Source organism: Bison bison, unplaced genomic scaffold (genome assembly GCF_000754665.1).
Source record: "Bison bison bison isolate TAMUID 2011002044 unplaced genomic scaffold, Bison_UMD1.0 scf7180017864177, whole genome shotgun sequence".
Lineage (NCBI taxonomy): Eukaryota > Metazoa > Chordata > Mammalia > Artiodactyla > Bovidae > Bison > Bison bison.
This window is the reverse complement of record NW_011494749.1, coordinates 630,954-640,936: the sequence shown is the minus strand read 5'-3', so window position 1 is coordinate 640,936 and position 9,983 is coordinate 630,954. Positions and strand designations below refer to the sequence as shown.

Below are 9,983 nucleotides of genomic sequence, written 5' to 3'. Positions count from 1 at the left end.
CAACCAACTGCGATGCCCCAGGTCTGTCACTGAAATCTCAGGCAGCATTGCTGCTCCAGCTCACAGCGGCCTGGGCAGCCTGGTCCCAGCTACTCCCGAGCCCTCTGCTTGGGTCAGTGAATGTGGGACAGGCTATTCCCTGGTATGTGTAGTCTTACTGGTCTGCTCTCAGATCCCATGTGGCCCCAGTGGGGTTCTTGTATTTGCCCTGAAGGACGGAACGTTGTACAAGACTTTGGTGGGCAAAGACAGACCCTCCAGGGCGGAGAGCAGTTTATCCCTGGCCTCCCGCTCCACTGGTCCCACTGGCCACAGGAGGCATGACCTGGGAGAACCGAAGGCCTCGGGACACCCTCTTCCTTACCAGTAGCACACACTGCAGCATACGAGGGTGGCAGTGACGCTGAAGGGAAGCACGTGCAGCATGTAGGCCAGTAGCATCTGCCACTTGTGGTACAGGCCATCCTGGCTCTCCTGGTCACTGACGGCACGCAGCACAGGAACTGGGCACAGAAGGCAGGTTTCAGAAGAGCCGGTCACCACACAGCTGGTGGAGGGAGCGTGGAAGGGCAGGGGATGGTGCTAGCCCAGGCTGAACTTGAGGTCTATCAGCACTGGGTGGTGAGGACCAGCTGAGGCCCCCCAGTGATGGAGAGAAGGGACTGCCATCCATAGAGCTATGGACACCCCTCTACCCCGGAAACATACATTCTATGCGAACTATAGTAGGATTACAGTAGGATCATTTATTTCCGTGTCTCTAAAGTAGAGGAGGGGTGTCACCAATTCAAAAATACACATGCAAAAGAGACACTAATGAGTGACGTGAGGCACTGTGTCCTCTTTTTGTGCAGGGCCTTGGCACAGAACATCAAGAACCTAGGTATTGCTTCTGGACTCCCACTGAGTTTGAAAACCATATGCTGGCTGTCCTAAATTAGGCTCCATAAAGCACGTTAACAGTGCAAAGTTGGCCAGGCATCCTGGCCCCGGTGAGCTGCGCTTCCTCATGGCTAAGATAGGATACCAGGGCTGACCTAAAACCACCACCATCAGGTGCCCCATCAACTCCTCATAACTTCCTGTTTCACCTGGATCCTCAGAAACCCTCAAGGAGATCCACATGGTGACCTAATTCTCACTGAGGTGTTAGCAATTCACAAGTTACCTTTTCCCAGAGAAAGAACCTGGAGAGGGCCAGGTTGAGCTCAGAGGAATACCCTTATGTTGGTGCAGTCTCGCAAGATGTCAGCTGGAGAAAGGAGATATTCAGGGAGAGAGAAGCCCCCACGCGCACTCTGGGGGCACGCCTCCTGGGCAAGGCACTCACACAGGGTCACAGCATTGAGCATGCCTGTGTATGGCATGGCACCCACAAACTGGTACAGGAGACCCACACGATCCTGGACGGCACCCTTCAGCACATCCTTCCCCAGTCGTAGAAGGAAGAAAATGACGAATAGACCCATGATCAGATTCTGAGTAAGACGCATCGTCACCGCCAGCTTATTTCTCAGTAAGTTTCTCATCACTCTCCTGAAAGCCAAACAACTCTGTTTCAATTGCTTTTCTTTTACGGGTGGATGTCTACCCATCTGAAACAGGGTGAGGCTCTTACCTCAAGAGAACACACAGTTTAGAGAGGGCTCCAGGAGAATCTCTGGTTTTGAAAGGAATCTTTGGTAATGTTTTCAGATGTTTTGTTCTTTCAATAGCCTCCATGGTTTTGTGATACATTGCTGATTCTCTGTAGGCAACTTCAATCATCTGGACTCTTCTGTAGGTTTCTATTTCTCGTTCTTTGCTTTGGGTATCCACTGATGTCAGGTCCACTGAAATTTTTTTGCCACACAAAAAAACACGTGCTTTTAAATGCATATATATACATAATGGCTAATGCATGTTTCATCATTGATTTAGGAGTTCTAGCCATAATACTTAATCTCATCAAAATAATACCTGTTGTTAATGCCCATCTATAAAAATCTTTTTCAATATTTTAAAGCTATCAGCAGGGCCATGAGGATCCCCATAGGCCTGTCTGGGAGAATCCAGATGTTCAGTTAGTTTTCCTTTGATCAAGTAGAAGGGCACCATTTCAAGAGAGATCCCCCACCTCATTCTGACAGGTCATCTATGGCAAGTTAATTGACTCGACCAAATTAATATTTTGAAGAGTAAAAATGCCAGAACAAAAGCAGAAATAAAATCCACTTGTACAGGTGTCATTTAAGCAGGAAGATGAGATGAGAAGGTTTTAAAAACATTTATGATCAGGAATGTGAAAGAAAAACTTACTATAAAAATCAAAAGGGTTTGAATGTTCAGGACAAGGGTAACCACAGCCACTGAAGAAATCAAGCATTTCCACCGGTGTCCCACAGAAAACCAGCTCTCCGCAGCTCAGGATGGCGATTTTGTCAAAGAGCTGATTGAACGACAGACAGTCTCAGTGTGTAATCAGGTAACTTCATCCTTATGGAAAACAAGCCTCAAGCAGTCAGTCCTCTGAGTGTCTCAGCCATTCATGAGTACTCTTACTGCGGCCATCGGAGCCACTCAAAATGCATCCCTACTCTTTCCAGCCTGGCTTGCCACTGTGGATCCTGCAGCCTCCCAGCTTGCACCCAGCATCATGTCTAGGATAGAAAGCAATTCATGGACCTGGCCAGACAACCAGGGTTTGAGTCCCAACCGTGCCCCTAAGTGAGAGACCTTGGACAAAGTTTTTTTTTAAATCTCAGATCTTCATCTATAAAAGTCAAATAAGAGCTCCCTAAAAGGATCCTGAGAGATTAAGGTGAGATTTTTGGATAGGAAATCTGTATGATTTAGAGGAAAAACACAGACTTGAAAGCCAACTATTAGTAGAACATGAAGGCCAGTTCCAGCTTTTTATTAACTGTGATGTTGGCTCCATTATGTATCATTTCTAAGTCTCACTCTTTCCCTCTGTAAAGTGAAAATACTGGTATCCACCTCAAAGGGTTGTGGTGTGGATTAAATGAGCTAGTGCATAGAAGTGTCTGGAACATGGTAGTTGTTTCAGCACCTTATGGTAGGTGCCAACCTCTGCCCTTCCCAAATCCAGAGCTATTGGCTTCAGTTGCTCTGGTTTAGTTAGATCCCTGCTAGTGGTAAAGAACCTGCCTGCCAATGAAGGTAGATGTAAGAGACACAGGTTCGATCCCTGGGTTGGGAAGATCTCCTGGAGGAGGGAACAGCAGCACACTCCAGTATACTTGCCTGGAGAATCCCATGGACAGAGGAGCCTGGCGGGCTACGGTCCATGGGGTTGCAAAGAGTCGGACACGACTGAAGTGACTTAGCACACACGCGTGCAGGTAGATCTCAGCCCAGCACACATATACCACCCCTGACGAGTTGAGCTGGAACGAGACATCGCCCTCACCTGGAAGAGCTCAGAGCGGGGCTGGTGGATGGTGAGGATCACAATGCGGTCCCTGCGAGCCAGCTCTGCTAGGAGGACGACGATCTGATTTGCAGTCATGCAGTCCAGACCTGTGGTTGGCTCATCAAACAGCATGACCTCTGCAGGCAAAGAAAGGCCAAGCATCTGAGTCACTGCCAAGCCTGCATTCTGTGCTCTAGATTCAGAAAGTTGAATAGTTTCTTACTGAGCTGTCTTGTCCCATCCAAACAAATGCAGCCAGAGCCCAAGAGAAAACAACTGATCTGGGAGGGCCCAGCTCCCAACTCCTGAGCACATTTCAGCCTCAATCCTTGCAGGGACAAGGCAGCAACCAGATCAGTCCTCTCACATGGTACTATGGACCATTTTGGCTCCATCTGAGGTTAGGGTACCCCAGAAACCATAGACGGCAGCCCACCAGGCTCCCCTTGATTCTCCAGGCAATAACACTGGAGTGGGTTGCCATTTCCTTCTCCAGTGCATGAAAGCGAAAAGTGAAAGGGAAGTCGCTCAGTCGTGTCTGACTTTTAGCGACCCTATAGACTGCAGCCCACCAGGCTCCTCCGTGCATGGGATTTTCCAGGCAAGAGTACTGGAGTGGGGTACCATTGCCTTCTCTGAAAGGCTGAGAAGAGGCTGGTTAAAAGAACAAAATCTCAAAATTATAGTAAGTAAAGTCAGTCAGAGGAAGACAGATACTATGCGGTAGCACTTATACGTGGAATCTAAAATATGACACAAATGCATTAATCTACGAAACAGACCCACAGATACAGAGAACAGACTGGTGGTTGCCAAGGGGGGAGGGATGTAGGAAGGGATGGATTGGGAGTTTGGGATTAGCAGATGCAAAGTATTATATATAGCATGGATAAACAAGGTCCACCTGTATAATACAGGGAACTGTATTCAATATCCTGTGATAAATCATAATGGAAAAGAATACAAAGAAGAATGTATATATGTAATACTGAACCATTTTGAGGTACAGCATAAATTAACATTGTAAAGCAACTATATTCGAATAAAATAAATTTTAAAAAAGACACAATCTCACTTCATGTCTGCTGCTGCTAAGTCACTTCAGTCGTGTCCGACTCTGCACTTTCCAATACCAACTGGGTTTTCGCACTGCAAAAAAACTCTGACCCACGAAACAAAGTCCAAGATGGGGCAGGGATTTGAGTTCTTTAGAGGGTTTAACTGTAGCTTATTTCTACCCAAGAAGTATGGGGGCTCTTAAGAACATCCCTCTTATTTGCTCTGAAGAGCAGGCAGTCTTGATCTACCCCAATGCAAAGAAAGTATGCAGATCTATTATGTCTTCTTCCAAGTGCACAGAAGTGACAGTTTCCCCAGGTATTGGGGAAAATGACCAAGGCAGGAAGGAAAGATGGCCACCTCATCTTGGTGGCCCTTCCTCCAGTATACATACTTTCTCATATATCACTCAAAGTTCTGTTTTAATTCCTACCATTTCATAAATACTTCTAGTCATACCCAAACTCACTGCCTCTCCAGAGCAGACAGAGTGGCACTACCCTAGTAAGAAGCGAGGATGGATAGGGCAGGGTCCATATTCAAGGAAGACCTTAACTGAACATCAACACAGAAGCAGTGCTTCCAAGTCTATGAGCTGTTTTATACTTGGATGATGGAATCACCTTAGGAAATATATAGCATTTCCAAAGAAACTGGCTCCCCACTTTGAAAAACCTCAGTGGCTTCAGTTCAACACAACCCACTTTCCAAATGGAAACTTGTGAAGAAAGGGCTGAAAATGTCTGTAGACATGTGAAAGATGCCAGGCAGCAGCCAGTAGCAGTTCTGGGTCCCACTTACTGGGATCCTGGAGGAGCTGGGCTGCAATGGAGACTCGGCGCCTCTCACCATGGGAAATTCCCCCAAAGCTGTAGTTGCCAATCAGTTGATCTGCCACGTGGCTCAAACTCAGCTCCGTCATGACTGCCTCCACCTGTAAGACACAATGTCCAGGAAGGCTGGTCACTGCTGGGTTGCTGTTCCAATTCATAGGCTGAAGATGGCAGGGGAGAGGCAACACACTTCTCTTGAGTGCTTGGGCCACTTTTAGACTCACCACATCCTAGGAAAAGCACCCGTAATACAGAAGAATCCAATTTGGTTTAAATCACAATGGGTTTCCCTGGTGGCTCATTGGTAAAGAATTCACCTGCCAAGCAGGAGACATGGGTTCAATCCCTGAGTTGGGAAGATCCCCTGGAGAAGGAAATGGCAACCCACTCCAGTATCCTTGCCTTGGAAATCCCATGGACAGAGAAGCCTGGTAAGCTACAGTCCATGGGATCTCAAAGAGTCAGACACGACTTACCAACTAAACAACAACAAATTGGATTAAAATAAATGATATGAATTTGTTTTCCCTGAAAGACCTTAGAGCAACAAAAACTGCTTCTACTAGTTTCAGGGAAATTCAGTAGGAAGCAATGGAGATTTTGTTGAACTCCTGTTTTCAGATGCTACAGTTAGTCCAGCCCGTAAGAAAACTCCCAAAGGCGTAGTTATGATATAGCTTAATTTTTTAATCTTTGGTTTTTGAAACTTTATTATAATAAATGTTTCATATGTTTAAGAAAAGATTCAATTTCATTTGAACTAAACCTCACTTTTCCTCTGTAACCCAAATAAGTCCTGGAGTCCCATGTGATCCAATTGCACTGTGGTTTTGGATCAAATATAATCCAGCTATCAAAAATAATTAAAAACAAAGCCAATCTTTATTTGAATCTCTTTAAGGACTTCAAAAGGGACCTAGTTTATAATCTGCAGCCACAAGGACTTTAAAAGGGACCTAGTTTATAATCTCCAGCCACACTTTAAAAAATTCCTTTTTCCCAATTCTTGTCACCCTGCTTATCTTATATCCTACAGCTCCCTGAAACCCTCTCCTTATTCAACTCAAAACAATAACCAGTAAAAAAAATTCTTTACTGACTCTCAAATCAAGAAGGTTGACCTTTTCCTTCCCTCTCCCTCTTTTCTTCCTCAGCTTATCCCTTCTCCAGAGACCCTTCAAAAATCTCTATTTCTGGCTCCCCCTTGATTGAGTACCCTTCTCTGTATTAGACCCTGGGGAAAGCAGATAGAAAGAGACTGAGAATACTTATATATAAGGCAGTGAGTTTTGTTCCCATATATCTCTAATGAGATTGTGTTTCTTTTACAATGAAAAAATAAACAAAATACCACATTAAAAAATAACAACAACAAACTAAACTGGAGTAAGGGAGGGAATAACTTATGGAACAAAGTTCCAGAGGATACAGGGAGTCGGAGCAATGCACGAAGCTTTCACCAAAAGACAAGACACATCTGAAACAGATACAAAGGAATAATGAGGTGGTTAAAAATGCGTAAGTAAGCCAGAATGATCTATACTGGAAAAAAGAAGGTGTTTTCTTGCCATCAGAGTGGAAGGATCCTGGAACTGAGTTTCACTTGACATGGCAGGGTTTACATGTGCACCAGCCAGGGCAAATTTCTGAGCATCACTTTCATCTGCTCTGCAACAGCAAGAAAGGAGTAAAGCTTGCCCCTCCTGGCTCAGAAGGGATGGAGAGAGGAGACATTTACTAAATCTGTTTCATATGTCTCTGGCTAGAAGCCTCTCCCATGTTTTGCAAACTGCACTGAGAACAGAATAATTCTCAGAGTCTTGGAAGGGACCACGAGGATCATTGGGCTCATCAATCCTCTCCGTGCTATGTGATTTCACATAAACTGATTCATTCTTCATATCAGCTCCAGGAAAGATGCATCATTACTCTATTACAGGGAAGAAAAGTCCATAGACTGCCAAAGGTCACAGCATTAACAAATGGCAGAGCTGGGACTGAGAGCAAGCCATGTGGCTTCTCAAGTGGTCCAAGAAGTATAAGGGCAGCACAGTCTGCCCACATCAATCACGGCTTTAAGCTTGGATTCGCAGAGGACAGAGGCAGATCTGTTGCACTTTCTGCTCTGTCTAGCCAAAGCTATGGTTTTTCCAGTGGTCATGTATGGATGTGAGAGTTGGACTATAAAGAAAGCTGAGCACCGAAGAATTGATCTTTTGAACAGCGGTGTTGGAGAAGACTCTTGAGAGTCCCTTGGACTGCAAGGAGATCAAACCAGTCAATGCTAATGGAAATCAGTCCTGAATATTCACTGGAAGGACTGATGCTGAAGCTGAAACTCCAATACTTGGGCCACCTGATGCGAAGAACTGACTCGTTGGAAAAGACCCTGATGCTGGGAAAGATTGAAGGCAGGAGGAGAAGGGGATGACTGATGATGAGATGGTTGAGTGGCATCACCAACTTGATGGACATGAGTTTGAGCAAGCTCTGGGAGTTGGTGATGGACAGGGAAGCCTGGCATGTTGCAGTCCATGGGGTCGCAAAGAGTCGGACACGACTGAGTGACTGAACTGACTGACTGCTCTGTTTATCATAGATACTTCCTTCTCCCTAAACTACTTTGTCAGGATTTTACATCCTGTAGACTGTATCTGCTCAGAAAGTACCCTCAAGCAGGGAGAATAATATGATAGGAAATTCTGAAGGACATTTAGGGGCTGCAAGTGCCAGGAAGAGGGACCATTCACAGGAAGTGAATTTGCCATCGACCAATTTCGGATACCCTTGAATTTTCTGAGTATTTGTGCAAATATATGCATTTTCAGGATGGAAAGCTCAGTGGCTTTTTCAGATTCTCTCCCTGGGATATGTGATGTAAATGGATCACCATCTCAAAAGAACCTGCTTATGACTTCCTTTCTCCAACTCAAATACCAATGAGATCTTCTCCTACCCGTTTTAGAGAAAAAAATACTAAAGCAGGGAGACAAGCCTGCAGAGGGCTCATCTGCCACTGTCAGGGGGGGCTAAGTCATGGGAACATGCCTGTACCTCCCTGTGGAATGAACTCTAACCTCCATCTTTTCAGACCACAGTGGGGCCCAGGGAGGCATGACGGAGCCAGAGAACCTGGTTCGTGTCCCAGTTCTGCCGGTCTGAGGTGCTGGATCTCAGTCTCCTTGGGGATCAGTTTCTTGAGCTTAAAGACAGAAGTAATGCCTCCTTCATAGAGCTGATGCCAGAATGAAATCAGATACTGTGTGTGAACAAGGTCTGATGGATGTCAGCCAAGGGTGAGAGTACAGAGTATAAGATGGGAGAATTGCAGGAACTTTACAATGCCTTCTGAGCACTCCAATGTTCCAGGGAGGAACAGGGCTAGCCCTCACTCTGTGGGGCTGATGGCTCTTCTTGAAGGTTCCTCTGGTGTGAAAGCTATGCGCCAGGACATCCAGGACAGCGTGTCTTCTGACTGCGAAACAGAAGAATGCCCTTTCCTGACCCAGCATTATAACAGCAGGCCTGCTGGTACTCCAGACACCATTCAGACCTAGCTCCACTCGCCACTCCCTGTCTGAGAGTCCAACACTTGGGTCAAGAGGAGTAACTCCCTGACAACAGGTTCAAAGGGGTCTGATAAAAATGGAGTGACTGCTGCCCCTTCAGCTGAGATGGAGAATCCCTCAGAGCCTCAGTGGCATTGAAGAAAGACCAGCTTTGGCCACTGAAGTGCAGATGTAATGTGTGTGCCCAGGAGGAACCTCGTTGAGCCTCAGGGTGGTGAAGTCTCTGAGGCAGATGTCATGGGCAGGAACCTCTTTCCCAGGGAACTGTGCCTGCTCTGCAGGTGGTACACGGGCCTGTTCTTGGTTCCCTGTGTGTTTCCAGTCCAGACAGAAATGAGACAATATTTTTAGGTGAGGTCCCTGCAAGTTTACCTACAACTACTTCCAAACTGAGTCCACTTAAGGAAACATTGGAACCTAGGAAGAGCTGACAATTCACCAGCTGAATCCAGTTTGGATGAGGCACATTCAAGATGTCTCAAAGAAAGCTGAGAAAAATCTCAACAGGACTGCAGGGCAGTGAATGAGGAAAACAATCATATCCGTTCAAATAGAGAGCTCCCAGGACAGCACCATCCAATAAAAATATAATGCAAGCCACACTCAGAATTTAAACATTTTACTGGCCATATTTAGACAGTGAAAATAAACAAGAGAAATGAATTTTAAGTGGTATAATTTCTTTATCCCTATACAACCAAAACAATACCACTGTGACCAATATTCAACATTTTAAAAATTACTAATGAGATATTTTATGCTCTGTGATTCCAGACTAATTTTCTAAAATCTGGTGTATATTTTACACTCATAGCACATCTCAATTAGGTCTAGTCATGTTTCAAGTCTCCCAAAGCCACATGACTAAAGCCACATTTCAGGTGCCACATTTGAAGCCCCATTAAGTGCCCCAAAGCCACAGTGGACAGAGAAGCTCTAGACTCTTAGTGAAGACTGATGGGGAGGAACGGGCAAATGGAGGGACGAGGGGGTATGAGGTCACAGTGAGGCACCCACCTTCTTCTGGAAGAAGCTCTGGGAACCACGGCGGATGGCCAGGAGCGCCGTGTAGTTCAGCGTCTCGCGGACGGTGAGGTTGCTCAGCAG

General features: G+C 45.8%; 1 protein-coding gene across 1 annotated transcript in view; it reads right to left on the bottom strand.

Moving 5' to 3' along the window:
- The window catches only part of ABCG5 (ATP-binding cassette, sub-family G (WHITE), member 5), a 32,555-nt gene that overhangs the window by 12,364 nt on the left and 10,208 nt on the right, over positions 1 to 9,983 (bottom strand). The window contains exons 4-10 of the mRNA XM_010842304.1: positions 9,894 to 9,983; positions 5,276 to 5,408; positions 3,413 to 3,552; positions 2,299 to 2,428; positions 1,619 to 1,832; positions 1,331 to 1,536; positions 365 to 503 (exon numbers count right to left, since the gene is read on the bottom strand). The exon at positions 9,894 to 9,983 is cut by the window's right edge and continues 9 nt beyond it. Of these exons, the coding sequence (XP_010840606.1) occupies positions 365 to 503; positions 1,331 to 1,536; positions 1,619 to 1,832; positions 2,299 to 2,428; positions 3,413 to 3,552; positions 5,276 to 5,408; positions 9,894 to 9,983 (1,052 nt within the window). The remainder of the gene's footprint in view (positions 1 to 364; positions 504 to 1,330; positions 1,537 to 1,618; positions 1,833 to 2,298; positions 2,429 to 3,412; positions 3,553 to 5,275; positions 5,409 to 9,893) is intronic.